Source organism: Mirounga angustirostris, unplaced genomic scaffold, assembly GCF_029215605.1.
Source record: "Mirounga angustirostris isolate CCGP_5_RB_7025 unplaced genomic scaffold, mMirAng1.0.hap1 SCAF_13, whole genome shotgun sequence".
Classification (NCBI taxonomy): Eukaryota; Metazoa; Chordata; class Mammalia; order Carnivora; family Phocidae; genus Mirounga; species Mirounga angustirostris.
The window spans coordinates 6,777,209-6,790,800 of NW_026991721.1; the positions used below are offsets into that span (position 1 = coordinate 6,777,209).

General features: G+C 63.9%; 1 protein-coding gene across 3 annotated transcripts; it reads right to left on the reverse strand.

Annotated features, from left to right (window-relative positions):
- Window positions 1-831: 831 nt before the first annotated feature.
- On the reverse strand, window positions 832-13,140 carry SIPA1 (signal-induced proliferation-associated 1). 3 transcript variants are annotated; one of them, XM_045893282.3, is made up of 16 exons: window positions 13,033-13,140; window positions 9,902-10,662; window positions 9,084-9,211; window positions 8,822-8,998; window positions 6,641-6,815; window positions 5,848-5,951; window positions 5,433-5,590; window positions 4,737-5,352; window positions 4,164-4,438; window positions 2,386-2,607; window positions 2,156-2,267; window positions 1,952-2,060; window positions 1,756-1,857; window positions 1,606-1,660; window positions 1,308-1,386; window positions 832-1,217 (listed from the first exon to the last, which is right to left on the reverse strand). In XM_045893282.3, the coding sequence occupies exons 2-16, from the start codon at window positions 10,572-10,574 to the stop codon at window positions 1,071-1,073; spliced, it is 3,132 nt and encodes a 1,043-aa protein (XP_045749238.1). In that variant the 5' UTR covers window positions 10,575-10,662; window positions 13,033-13,140; the 3' UTR covers window positions 832-1,070. The 3 variants fall into 3 exon arrangements, with proteins under 3 accessions (XP_045749238.1, XP_064432229.1, XP_064432230.1); XM_064576159.1 differs by lacking the exon at window positions 13,033-13,140 and adding an exon at window positions 10,952-12,998; XM_064576160.1 differs by lacking the exons at window positions 1,756-1,857; window positions 13,033-13,140 and adding an exon at window positions 10,952-13,000.
- Between the last annotated feature and the right edge of the window lie 452 nt (window positions 13,141-13,592).

The window sequence follows — 13,592 nt, forward strand, 5'->3', positions numbered from 1 at the left end:
CAGCCTCTTGCCCAGGGGGCGGAGTCAGGGGTGGGGCCCGAAGCAGGTGGGCCATTCAGGGACCAGGCCAAGCTGCGCTTCCGGCAAGAGGCTGCCCCGGCCCACCCCCGCAAGCGTAGTCGCCAGGTCAGGACCCCTCCGAACCTGCGGGATAGCACCCGGAGAAGCGGGGCTTGATGGAACCCCAGCACCGGGGGCGTGGCTAGGGGGCGCCCCAGGAGGGACCCGGAAGGGTGAGAAGGGGTGAGAGGGCTCCTAACCGGAGGAAGCGGTCGGCTTAGCTGAGCGCAGTGTGCCCAGCTTGAGGACCCAAGGGGAACGAGTGAGCCCTAGTTCTCCCGCCCAGGCCACGCCTCTCCCTTGGCTTTCCCAGTGTCGTACAGTCACCTCTTGGGGTCAAGGGAGCGCCGGCCTACAGAGAGGAGATGCGGCCTGCACTGGCGGGCAGCGCCTGGAAAGTGAGGGCCTTTATATCCGGGCATAGTCAGGCTCTCGTTGATGCCTAAACTCCATCCCTCCCCTGCCCTTCAGGGCCACCTCTGTCCCTCTGCCCCTCATCTCCGTTCCTCAGGTTTGGTTCCGGGGCAAAGCTGGCTCCCATAACAAAGCAGAGTAGGTGCGGGGCGTGACCATCTGCTTCCCAACAGACCAAAAAAATGTGAGAGAGAAACCAAGGGGTGACCCAGCTTCAGAGAACCCCTCAGTGAGCGCCAACCTAACCCTGAGCCAATGTTCCAAAGGCCTGTCCTAAGCGGTCCTGGGAACTTGGCTGGAGCCTCTGGGGGCAAGACCCCTCCCCTGTCGTATCACGAACACCCGCACAGACACAAACAGTAGTGGCTTCTTTACTCCCTGAAGTCCCCTTTTCTCCAGAATATTTACAAACAGGGACGGGGTGAGGGCGACTTCACCACCAAATAATGGGCGGGGGGGGGGGGGGCAGTGCTAAGACGCGCCTCGGAGCGCAGGGAGGGTTCCTGAGGTGGGCCCCGGGCCCTGCTGTGACCCAGGCGCCCCGAAGGGCCTGAGCAGGCGCGAGCAGGTCCGCAGCTGAGGCTGGACCAGACGGCTCAGGCCAGCTCGCTGGTGGGGGAGCCCAGCCGCTTGGAGGCCAGGAGCAGGCGGGTGGCTGCGCTCTCCGATTCGGCCTGCAGCCTCCGGTTGTTGTGCCGCAGGCTCCGCACCTCCTCCTCCAGGGCTGCCCTGTCGGCCTTCTCCTGGGGCGGGGGGCGGCAGGTGTCACGGGGCTGGCTCCTTTCCCGGGGCAGCCCTGTAACTCCCTGCCGACCCCCAGCCCACCCCGTCACCTTCTGCAGGTCCTCCTGCAGCTTCCTGAGCATGGACTCCAGGTGAGAGACCTTCTCGGACAGGCTCCTCGGTTCTGGCCTGAGGACAGAGGGGTCAGGTCACGGGACCAGGTAGGCCGCAGCACGGCCGGCTGGCTCCCAGACCCACTTAAATGAGACAGGCCAGCCCCTGTGTTCACAGACTTCCGTGGCGGGGAAAGCAGAGCCCTGCCCGGGACAACGCTCAGCTCTCGGGTACGGACACGGGCGGCGACCACACGCGCGCAGGGAGGAGCTAGATCGGCACAGGGAGGCTTACTCAGCGTCAGCCTTTGGAGTTCCCTTGGCGTCTCCATTCTCCGGGATGGGCTGTCCTGTGGGGACACAAAGATCATTTGGGCAGGGAGGTGAAAGGAGAAAGAGCCCCACCCTATCCTGGGTCCGACGCCCAGCGCCCCAGTGGCCTCACCCTCCCGGGACAGTGACTCCAGGATGGTGTTGCAAGTGGAGGCGATCTCCGAGATAGACTGCCACTCGTCTTCCAGGGTCTCACTGCCTGCCTCAGACATGACTAGGGGCACAAGGACGTGGGCTCAGCCAGGGAAGCCCAAGCCAACCCCTCCGAGCCCCCCACCCCCCCACCCCACACCTCGCTCTAGACTCACTTTTGCTGATGGAGTTCCGCAGAGACAAGGTTCGTGGCAGGAAGGAGGCCCTCAGCTCTGGGGCCGGGTCGTCCCTGTCCTCACAACCACGGGGGCTGCCTGGCCCGTCCTGGGGGGTATTAATGGGTATGGATACAGTGACGTCCACCATCACCACTGTGCCCACCCCTGTTCTTTGGGCTCCAGAGTCTTGTTTCTGCTCACCTGGGTGGGGGGTGTCTCTCTGCCAGTGCTGGGTGCTGCCGGCTTGGCCGTGGCAGCCAGGAGGAGGTCCGGGGTGGTGTTGGGCAGGACTGGAGCCTCGTCTGACAGGGAGCTGGGGAGATCAGGGACAGCTCAGCGAGAGAAGCTGCACCCCATGGCCCCTGCTTTCACGGACCTTGCCCGTCCGGCCTCCCTGTGCTACAGAGGAGGGAAGGCCGAGCGGGGGGCACCTGCGGGGCGACGGTGAGTTCTGGCTGTGCAGGAACTCAGTCCTCTCCTCAGCCAGATCCCCAGGCCCTGTGGGACTGCCACCGTCGTGCAGGCACACTTGCAGCAGCTGCCTCGTGATGGGCAGCAGGGTCAGGACCCCCGGGGCCTCATCCGGCACCGGCTCCGGGGCCCCCCGCCGGCTGGGCTCCTGCAGAGATAGCGTGTACAGCTCCGAAAAGCTCCTGCGGGGAGGAGGGGGCGGTGTCAGGCAGGAACCCCCCGGCCCCCGTGTCCGGCATCTCCGGCCCTCCTCCCAGCCGTGCGCCAGGCTGCCTTCCGGGAGGAGAGCTCTCCAAACTCCCTAACAGTGAGAAATGTTTGCCTGACTACTGGCCATTTTCCCAGCCCCAGCGCTGCCCCTGTGTATCCCGGGCAACTCCCTCGGACACCGATTTCTCCAGCTGTGAAATGGGGATAACGATACCGGTTCCTAGCTTGCTGCGAGGCTTCAAATACTAAGGCAAGTAGATCACTTAGCACCGAGATCTAAAACCTACTGCCCAGGGGGCGCCTGGGTGGCTCAGTCGTTAAGCGTCTGCCTTCGGCTCAGGTCATGGTCCCGGGGTCCCGGGATCGAGCCCCGCATCGGACTCCCTGCTCCACGGGAAGCCTGCTTCTCCCTCTCCCACTCCCCCTGCTTGTGTTCCCTCTCTCACTCTCTCTCTCTGTCAAATAAATAAATTAAAAAAAAAAATCTTTTAAAACCTACTGCCCAAGAACCAAATCCAGCCCGTGCCTTTCTGTTTTAGCAGCTGTGACCACTTATGTACTCCTCTGAGCCAAGAGTGGTTTTTACGTTGTTCAATAGTTGAAGGAAATCAAAAGAATATTTCATGACACGTGAAAATCAAGAAAATTCGAATTTCAGTGTTCACAAATAAAGTTTTAGTGGAATAAAGAAAACTCATGCATTTACCCATCGTCTACGGATGCTTTTGTGCTACAGCCGAGCTGTGTACCTGTGGCAGAGACCAGAGGGCCCAGAAAACCTAAATATTTACTATCTGACCCTTTACAGAAAAAGTTCTGCATATCCTGGCTTAACGCAGCAAGTAACCTGTGGATGATCCTTAAAGAAAAAAAAAAAAAAAAAGATGGGGCTATAGGGGCACCTGGACGGCTGAGTCTGTGGAGCATCTGAATCTTGGTTTCGGCTCAGGCCTCGATCTGGGGGCTGTGAGACCCAGCTGGCGTGGGCTCTGCGCTCAGCGGGGAGTCAGCTTGAGATTCTCTCTCTCCTCTGCCCACCCCCCCACCCCCCCAGCTCGTGCTCTCGCACTCTCTCTAAATAAATAATTTTTTTTTAAGATTTTATTTATTTATTTGAGAGAGAGAATGAGATAGAAAGCATGAGAGGGGGGAGGGTCAGAGAGAGAGGCAGACTCTCTGCTGAGCAGGAAGCCCGATGCGGGACTCGATCCCGGGACTCCAGGATCATGACCTGAGCCGAAGGCAGTCGCTTAACCAACTGAGCCACCCAGGCGCCCCTAAATAAATAATTTTTAAAACTAAAAACGATGGGGCTGGCTGTTAGATCCTGAGCAGTGAAGCCAGCCTGCTTAATTGGCCTCACTCTGCATACGTGACTCAGAGATTACGAGACATGGCATTCTCTTGAGCAGGAGAGCCTTCCTCACGGTAGGTATTCCCGGGAGAACGCTAATGGTGACCCGGGAGGCACAGGCTCCGCGGTGGCCAGCGGCCAGGTCCTCCCACCTCCCCGCGTCCCGGCCCTGACCTGCGGGGCCGGCCGCTCTCGTCGGGGGGCAGGACGGTGACGCAGACCTTGGGCGCCGAGCGCAGCAGCTGGGCGGCGGCCTCGGAGCCCAGCGTGGGCAGCGTCTGGCCGCACACGCGCAGCAGGCGCGCCCCGGGCCGCAGCCCCGCCGTCTCGGCGAACGTGAAGCGCTCCACGTGCGTGACGAAGCCCTCGGCGTCCACCTCGAAGCCCAGGCGGCCTTGGCCGTCGCGGGGCAGCGCCAGCTCACGCGTCTCGCAGCCGCGGCTCACCAGCTGGGGCGGGGCGGGGAGTGAGCGGGGGCCGCGCCGCGCCACCCCCACCCCCGGCCCGGGTCCCAGGCCGCACGGACCGCCCCACACCCACGCGGCAGACGAGGGCCTGGGGCTCAGAGACCAGAGTCACCTGCCCGAGGACCTCCTCCCCGCCCCCCCCCAGTTCCAGCTTTGCCAAGCGCCCCGCTGTCCCCTTTCGCGGGAGAGGCGGCGGGAGCGAGGCGTTGCAGCGCCCGCTCGGCCCCCGAGGCGCCGAGGGACCCGGCGGCGAGTGGCCGCCCTGACTCCCGGGCCTCACCTGCAGGCGCGCCACGACCTCGCCTACGGCTTGGCCGGGGGGCCCGTCGAACCGCAGCGTGATCGCCTCCCCGCGGCCGTGGTACATGTCGAGCCGCTGCTCGGAGAAGGTCCAGGCCAGCACGTCGCGACAGGCGCAGTTGAAGACCACGCGGCCGTCGCGCGGCGCCACCAGCACCAGCGCCTCAGCAGAGACGCCCAGCAGGCAGGGCACCTCGGCGTCGTCGGGACCGCCGGCCTCGGCCCCGGCCCCTGCCGCGCCCCGCGCCCCCGGCGCCGCGCGCACGCCCCACACCAGCGCCCCCGCCGCCTGCAGCTCGGCGCCCGGGCCCCGAGGGGGCGCTCGCCGCCTCCCGCTCAGGGAGGGCAGGCCGAAGCGCGAAGCCGAGTCCAGCGACGTGGTGGTCACCTCGTTGGTGGCCAGGTCCTGCAGGTACTGCTGGCGCGTGCGCGTGGCCATGGCGTGGAACTGGCGTGCGTGGCCCGCTGCCTGCTCGCCGTTGAGCGCCTTGGCCAGCAGGAAGGCGCGGAAGTCGGCGTTGGCCGCGAACGGGCCCCCGCCCTGGGGCAGAGCTGGCCCAAAGGCCGGGGTGTCCTGGGTGCGGCTCACGGCCACCCTGAGGGGAGGGAGGCGGGAGTTAGGGGCAGCCGGGAGGGCCCCTGACAACGGCGGGACTGGAACCGCCCAGGCACCCACCGGTACGAGGTGTGCGGCGTGCAGGGCGCGTGAGCCCGCACCACTAGGAATATGTGCTGGAAGTGCGAGCGGATGGTGGTGGGGCAGAAGGGCTTGCTGCCGGGTTCCTGGAACACGATGCTCACGATGTCGTTGCCGATGTGGCGTTTCCGCAGGAGCTGGGAGTTAGATGGCGGGATGTAAGCTGGATCTGTCTGTCCCCCAAGCCCCTCCTCATTCAGTCAGGGCAGAGCCTGGGCGTCAGTGGCTCCCCCACCTGCCCCTGGTGAAGGTCGGGTGTTTGTCTTTGGGGAGGGTTGTTAAGGCTCAAGAGAACTCAGGCCAAGGCTCAAATGCCCACCGCCCACACAACAGCCCCGCAGGGTTCCCCAGAAGCCCTTGGCCATCCCCCAGCCCCATTCGAGCCCCCGCCCACCTGCTGCTGGTTATTGGGGGTGTAAGGCAGCATCGTGGACACGTGGAACATGATCTCGTGGTCCTGGTACGTGGTGTAGAGGGAGTGCGTGCCTGTGGAATCCGCTGTGGCCAGGGAGTTGGGGACACAGAAGGAGAAGGGGAATCTGCTGGAATTTGCCATCCCTACCTGCAGTCTGGAGCTCCCGTGCTCCCAACCAACAGGTGGACAACCCCTTCCCGCCACTGGGCCATGAAGTCTAAGGGCCTCAGCCTTGGCTGCTCCCTTCCCCTCCCCACCACAGGCTCCAGCCTCCAGCCTCAGGTCGGTGTGCGGGTGCTGAGATGGAATGAAGACCAAAATGAGGAATGGCCTGCTATGAGGGAGGCGGGGGTGGAGGTCCCGGGAGAGGACAGATGTTGGCCCCGGCACCAGCATGTGGGGAGCAGCTGAGTGTGGGAGGCAAGATTGGTGCTCCATAAGGGGCCCTGGGGCGCTTCCAACCAGGGAGGCAGGGGTGCTCCCCACAAAGCTGGGCTGGTGGACTACGGGTGTGGTGTGGGGAGTGGTGCCCGCAAACCCCCTGGGCTCCAGCTCAGGCAGTAGGGCATCGGGGCCTTGGGGGACAATCCTAGTCCCTCCTTCCAGCCTACAGCTTGCTTGGCTTCTGCAGCCCCTGACCCGCGTCCTCAGCCTACCCAAAGGACTCTGCAACCCCGAGCCCAGGCCCAGGACAACACAGGGCGGAGAAGTGACACGGCAGCTGGTTCTCACCAAGGCTGTCTGCCCCCACACCCCAGCCCCCGGGCCTCACTTTTGGTGTCCAGCTGGGCCCGGTAGCTCTCAAAGCCTTTGAGCCGCACCACGTCGCCCAGCAGGTTGAGGAACTGCATGAAGGCCGGTCCCGCCTCCTGGTTATTGTACATCTCCTCCTCCGAGCCCTGGCCCGCGCGGCAGTACAGGATGCCCACCTTCCGCTGGAAGCTCAGCTGCAGGGGCAGGCACAGGCAGAGAAGGCCCAGGCCTCAGTCTCTCGGGCCTTGCGCCCACCGGGTCTTGGGGAATGACCTGGGGGCCAGGCTGTCTCTACATGTGGCCCTTAGCACCACCCTCCCTAAGCCTCCTCCGCGTCTCCACATATAAAAGGGTTCGGTAGGTCCTGCTACCAGTGCTCGGGAGGGTAGAGAAGTCACAGGTGGGAAGGGACCAGGAGGCGAGTTGGTTCTCATGTGACCAGAGAGGAGGTAATTCGTGGAAAGGACCCCAAGCAGGGTGTGCTTGATCCCAGTAAGTGTTCACACTGTCATCCTCCTTATCTCAAGGCTAGCCTGTCCTCCCCTCCCTCGAATCCTAGCACCCCCAGCCCAGCCCAGCCCAGCCTCTGGAAGCCTTGAGCCCTGCACCACCTTCGCTCACCCTGCTCCTGGCTCCTTTGGCTCCTTTCCGTCGGGGGTTAATCGTGAAGAGCTCAAGGTGCTCTGGCCCTTCCAGCTCGGGCCTCCTTCCTTCTTAGGAAACTTGTCTATACCCACAGGCCCCACTTTAAGTTCGTCCCTCCAAACCCCTGCAGCTCCCCCTCCACCCCAGCTCCCCCCTTGACAGCCCACGGACATGGCTTCCTCCTGGCACACTCCCACCGTAGTGGGCACTTGGAACAACTGGAACTGACCTTTGCCTGAGACCCTAGCGACCCCACTGTCTCCAGCCTGGGCCTCTTCTCCACCATGGTCTTCGCCCTCAGTGACTGCAACAGCCGTCTCCATGGGAACACGCTCCAGTCTCTACCTCCAGCCCAGACCTTTCTTCTGAGTTCCAGACACACTTCTCCAGCTGCCCAGATGTCCATCCCTCACCTCATCTCCTCCCTGCATGCTTCCATCCCACCCTCTACCCCTGGACTGTCCCCTCCCCTTCACCTCTGCCATCACCGCCAGTCTGGCCTGGATGACTGCAACAGCCGTTGGCCTGGCCTCCCTGCTCCCATACTGCAACCAGAGGGCTGCTCTACCTCTCATATCTTCCATGGCTCCCCAGTGCCTCCACCACCAAATGCAAGCCTTCCCCACCCCTTCCCCCCCAAGCACGACTCCAGTCACACAGAACTGCCTACAGGACCCCAATGTGACCTGCTCTCAGTCTCTAAGCTTTCACACAAGTCATTCCTTCTGCCCAGAAAGTGCCTGCTCTTTCTGACTCAAATTCTTACATTTCTACCATGATGCTAAGCCCCTAGCCAAGGCAGGACGAACCTTGGTGCCCCATGGAGCCTTTAACATTCCCCTTTCACTGCTCCACGATCACCCACGATTCTCTGTGGGGCTCCCCCCACCCACCCCACCCCCGTGGGCTGTGAGCTCCTCAAGGACAGCACCTGGTCTGGACATGTCCCCAGCATCCAGTCTGGGGCCTGGCACCAAGGTGTGAGGAAAAGTTTGTTGAATGGCTGACAGACTGAATGACACAGAGGAGGAGAATCAGAGCCAGTAGGCAGCTTTCAGCACAGGCTAGGGAAGGACTTCCACTGTCCCACGGTGGAATAGGCAGCCCCAAGGCGTAAGCACCCCACACTGAGAGGAGACTAAGCAGCACCTTGCAGGGCAAGTGGACAGGGGATGAGAGGGGCGTGCAGGAAGGGGAGCGGGTGGTCAGACCAGTGCTTCTCAGCTGAGATGTACATAGGAATTAACTAGAGATCTTCTTAAAGTACAGCCTCTGATTCAATAGATGGGGGTCAGGGCCCCAAAATCTGCATTTCTAACAAGCTCCCAGATAATGTGGCTGCTGCTGGTCTACAAATTTTACTTGGAGAGGCAAGGTTCTGGATGACCTCTGCTGCCCTCTCTGAAAAGCCAGCTCTCCTGGGTCACCGTCTAGCTCCGGCTCAGGGTCAGGGCTACGCGGCTGCGAGCTGGACAGACTGGGTTCCGATCAGGTGTAGCTATTGGGCTGGGGGCAGGGGGGTGCGGGGGTGGGGCGGGGGCCGCCGGCCACTCACCACTTGTTCGTCCAGCGTGAGCAGCGTGCGTGGCACCTTCGGTGAAGCCGAGCCCAGGCGCAGGCAGGTCGGGCTCAGCCGCGGAGCCACGTATTCCAGAAGCTTCCTAGGGGACAGGCCCCGCGGGGGCCCCGGCGGCAGCGCATCCTCCGAGATGGTGCCGCGGAGGGTCCGGAGCTGAGGAGGGGATGTAGGGACGCTCAGAATCCATACAGGTTTTCGAGGAGGCAATCCGCGGTCTGATCGCATGACCCCGGCCCACCTGTGTGGTCCGCACGATGATGCGGTAGGTGTGCAGAGTGCCCCCTCCGCTGCCTTCCTTCTCTTCCCGCCGCAGGCTCACTGCCACCGGACCCAGCACCTCGTCCAGTCCGAAGAAGTTCTGATGTTCTGGAGGGGAGGGCCCCCCCGCCCCGCCCCCCGGGCCGTGAATGACCGGGTTCCCGCCCCCCTGGGAGTCCCACCCGGGCTCGACCATGCCCATCGCTAAGCCCCGCCCACGCTCCCATCTCATCACCTAGTGCATACCCTAGACTAAGGCCCACTCCCTCCGCTGCCCCGCCCACATCCTACCTGGCCAAATCCCTTTCGGTGCGGGCTCCCTGATGCTTGGCCCTGTGCCTCGCCCCCTCGGCGGCCCCGCACACAGCACATCTTGCCCCCGGCGCCGGGGGCCGAGGCCTGCCTGCTTCCAGGCCTAGATCCTTCAAGGCCCCCCCGCACTCCACGCCCATGTTCTGCGGCAGGACGTATGCGGCCCTCCCTCCCGGCCACTGTCGAGAACAAGGTTCCCACAAGGGTGCAGAGGTTTTCAGACCTCAGTTTTCACCTCGCAGAAATGCTGGTAGGAAATCTCTCCCCAGCCCGGAGGGGTAGGAGGATGAATCAGACGGAGGCCGAAGGCCTTTGGGAAGGTGGTTAAAGCTAGGCTCCGCAGGGCAGTCTTGGCCCCAGAGGCAGAGCATGATCCTTCATATGGCCAGGAACTTAACAGGGAAAGGACAACTCATGAGCCCTCCTGTGTGCCCCTCAGGTGACAGGGGCTGCCGCCCAGCCAGGCAGCGCCCCCCCCTCCCTTACCTTTGCCATAGAAGTACTTGCGGTAGTAACCAGCGCCCAGGTCTGCATGCTCCAGGCTGTAGGCTGAAGTCCGGTTCTGCGGCTCCTCCAGGACGGACACGGCGGCGTTGGGCAGTGCAGGGGGCACGGGTGGGGACACGGGTCCACCCAGGCCCAGCTCGCCCTCACCCCCGAGCTCACTCACAAAGCCAGGCGCCCCGAGCAGCAGGTCCGAGCTGGCAGATGGGTCCTCAGCAGAGGCCGGAGGCCCAGAGCCGGCCTCTGCGTGGCCCCCTGTCCCCCGAGGCTTGGCAGCCCAGTCAAAGAGCAGACTCTGCACGTCATAGTGGGCAAACCAGTGGGGCTCAGGCACTGGCGGGAAGGCGGGCTCTGGCTCCTCGGCCGGCAGCCCCAGCAGGGCCAGCGGGTCCGTGAAGAGCCGGGTGGGGCCCGCGGCAGGGCGGCTGGCCTCCTCGTGGCTGTGGGCACGGGCACGAGGGCTGGCTGGCGTGGGGGGCCGGGCCTCGCCCGCGTCGCTGCCGCTGCGCAGGAGCGGGCCCCGGGCCGGCCTCGGCTCGAAGGTGTGCGGCGTCAGCGGCGGCCGGGCAGGCTGGCGCAGCTTGCGGGCGAAGAGGTCATCGGTGGGCGCAGGGCCCGCGCCCCGCCGAGGGCTCCCCACGCCGCCGGCCCACATGGGCGCGCTGTGGGCCTGGCTCTCCGGGGGCCGGGTCGCATTGGCGGGCACGGGTGGTTGGTGCCCAGGCGGCAGGCCAGTTCCTGCCCTGAGGGAGGAGGGGGCTGCTCAGAGGGGCCTGGGGAGAAAACAGGAACCCAGGCCCCCAGCCTGGTCCTCCACCACGCCGTTGGCTTCCGGCCCCCTCCGCGACCATCAAAGCCGCTTCCGCTTTCCTGGCCACTTCCTTGTCTGCCTCAGGCTGAGGTTTCCAGCCCCCTCCTCCAGCTAAGCGCTGGGCAGGGCCAGGGCCTGGGCTGTCCCGGCCTTGGCCCCGGGGGTCTTGGAACCTGGGCAGCACCCGGGCTGCCAGGGTCCCTCAGTTCCCACTCACACACCTTGGCTTTGGCCTGGGCCCAGAATGAGGGTCCCCGCCAAGTCCTGGCCCAGTCAGATAGATGATTTGTCCCCGCACGGACGGGAAACCCATGGGGCCACTGGTGTCTGGGTCCGGCCCACTTGACAAAGGGAGGACGTCCTGTCCCCAGAGACCTTCCTCCCTGCCCCTCCCACTTCCTCCAGGGTCCCTGAGGAGCTGAGCACCCAGAAGCCGAGTCTCAATGCCCTGGCCCTCATGGCCTCAATACCTCAAGGACACAGGGGTTCCCAGGGGGCACTGGCAGGGCAATAGAAACGACAAGAGGACTTCCTTTGGTACAGGAAGTGGCCCCAACTCTGAGCCCAGCCCCCTGCTCAGCCCCATATCCTGAGGAAGGTTCTGGGATCACACCAGTGCAGTCATGGGACCCATCACCCTGGCCTGAAGGACAGGCCCAGCCAGGCCCACTCTCTGCAGGTGACTGCGGCCATGCCTGGGGGCAGGGGAAGGAGTCACATGGATGAAGCTCCTTTACAGGAACTGGGACCATGGGACCTCTGCCTACCTGGGCTCACTGATACTGACGGGGAAGTCTGAGGCCCATGTGACAAATGGTTAAATTGAGGTCCAGATAAGAGGAGGCTCTTGCCTGAAGTAATTCCACATTACAGCTAGGATTTGAACCTGGGTCTGTCAATCTCCCAGGCCTAAACAGTGCAGTACCTGCCCACTCCTATCCCTGTGTGGGTAGGTGTGAGGTGAGTGGGGGTTGGGCTGAGGCTCAAAGTCTCACAGGATGTCAGACTGAGACACCCAAGGCGCCCGTGACCTGCTAAATGAGGAAATGCGTCAAGACCAAGGGCAGATGCAAAGGGTGATGTGAGAAAGTGGGGAGGGGAAGCCACCGCAGGTGAACCCAGGTTGGTGTGGGCAGGCAGGGCAGGGATGTGGGACCCTCCACTGGGAACACAGACAATTGCTGGCAGGTCTTCGCGCATCCTCCAGTGACACTGTGTGTGGCTGGGCTAGGACAGGGTGGGGGCAGGGGCTCCGTGCAGCCCTCATCTAAAGCTCCAGGACCACGCAAGGGTAGGCCTCCAAGCTTGGGGTGCCTCCTCCCATAGTTTCTCCTAGGACAATGTCTAGCCTCTGTTCTCTCATCTCTAAAATGGGGTTAAACCTTCTGCCCTTTGCCAACACCACTGGGAGACTGAAAGGAGGTTCAAGAGTGTGAAGCTGGCCATGTGTTAAGTATGTGGTGGTGAGGCAGGCAGGCCCTTGCTCTATGTGCCAAGCTCTTGGGTCTGGGCTGTGATGTGTGTGTTGGGGTGGGAGGGGACATGAGAGAGGGGAGCTGTGGAGGCCCCTGTTCCGTGTGAGCTGAGCTCTGTGTACGTGTGTGTGCACAGCCCGTGGGCTGCCTCTTGTTCTGGCCCAGTGCTGGGCTCTGGCCCTGCCTTGGGGGGTGTGCTTGGGCTCTGCCCCCCACCCGGCGGCTTCACACAGGGTCCATTGAGGCCGGGACATTCCTCGCAGCCTGTGTCACTGGGGGGAGAGGGCCGGCCCCGCCCCCACAGATCCGGAAGGCCTGGCTGCCCCAGGAGGAGCCGCTGGACGCTTCCCAGCACATCTGGAGGTCATGACCCCATTTCTGCTGCCAGGGGGCGCGACAGATGTTTCCTCCCAGGCCAGACCCAAGACTGGGGGGCGGTGAGGGGTGGCGGTGTGCAAAGGCTGGGGAGGAGGCCGCCCTGAGATCAGGGGAGCCCCAGGACAGGGGGAGCCCCGCACACAGCCGGCAGCAGGGGCAGTCGCCAGCGCCGCCCAGAGGAGTCGGGGGCTGCCGCATCCAGTCGCCCTCACACTGGCCGGGCAGGGCCGGGCCGTCACGCAGAGGAGAGTGGGGGCCGCCGGCCGGATGCAGGGGACTGGACGTGCTGACTCGGGACTGGAGCCCGGACGGAGGTTCGGGGGGGGTGCAGGCGGCGAACGCGGCAAGGACCCTCCTTCCACATACACACCACCCGGGCCCACGCCAAGCCACCTTTACCCCTGTCGGGCCCGACCGCGGTGCTTCCACTCCCCCGCTCCCGCCGGTACCTCTGGGGCTCCCGCCTGGTGGCCGCCTCCCGCGCTGGGGTCCCGCAGCCTCTCCCGCTACCGCTCGGGCGCTGGCTCCGCCTAGGGGCGGGGCCGGGCCGGGGGGCGGGGCCGCCGCGGAGGGGGCGGGGCCGGCCTGGGAGCAGTCCGCGGCGGGAAGCCCCGAGGGCGGGGACTGGAGGCCAGGCGTTGGTAAGGCTGGCGCGCAGTCCGAGCACCTAAACAGAGCCAGGCCCAGTCCCGCGCGCTGTTGCGCCTCCAGCCTCAGCTGAGAAACGCAGAAAAGTGTACCTGCCTTCCAGACCAACTGGGAGGGTTACAGCAGGACTCCTAGTGTTTAGCAGCCCCTTCCCCTCGGCTCGCACCAGAACACAGCAGGTGCCCAGAAACAGTGACTATGAGCACTTACTAAGCACTAGACCCTGCTCTCCACACGCTCTCATTCTTAAAACACCTTAGGTGTCCTCTCTTCTTTATAAGCTGGAGAACTTGAGGCTCAGAGAAAGGCTTTCGCCAAGGTCAAGGCTGATAATTTTAGGCACTAGCCTCATGAGCTGGAA

Bases quoted from the DNA above. Each gene is read 5' to 3' on its own strand.
- SIPA1 (XM_064576159.1), bottom strand. From the start codon at position 11,043: ATGGGTTTCCCGTCCGTGCGGGGACAAATCATCTATCTGACTGGGCCA. The intron at 5,591-5,847 runs GTGGGCGGGGGC...TCTAACTCCCAG, and splicing joins CCCCCAATAACCAGCAGCAG to CTCCTGCGGAAACGCCACAT. The intron at 1,218-1,307 runs GTGACGGGGTGG...CCCCCGCCCCAG, and splicing joins TGCAGGAGGACCTGCAGAAG to GAGAAGGCCGACAGGGCAGC.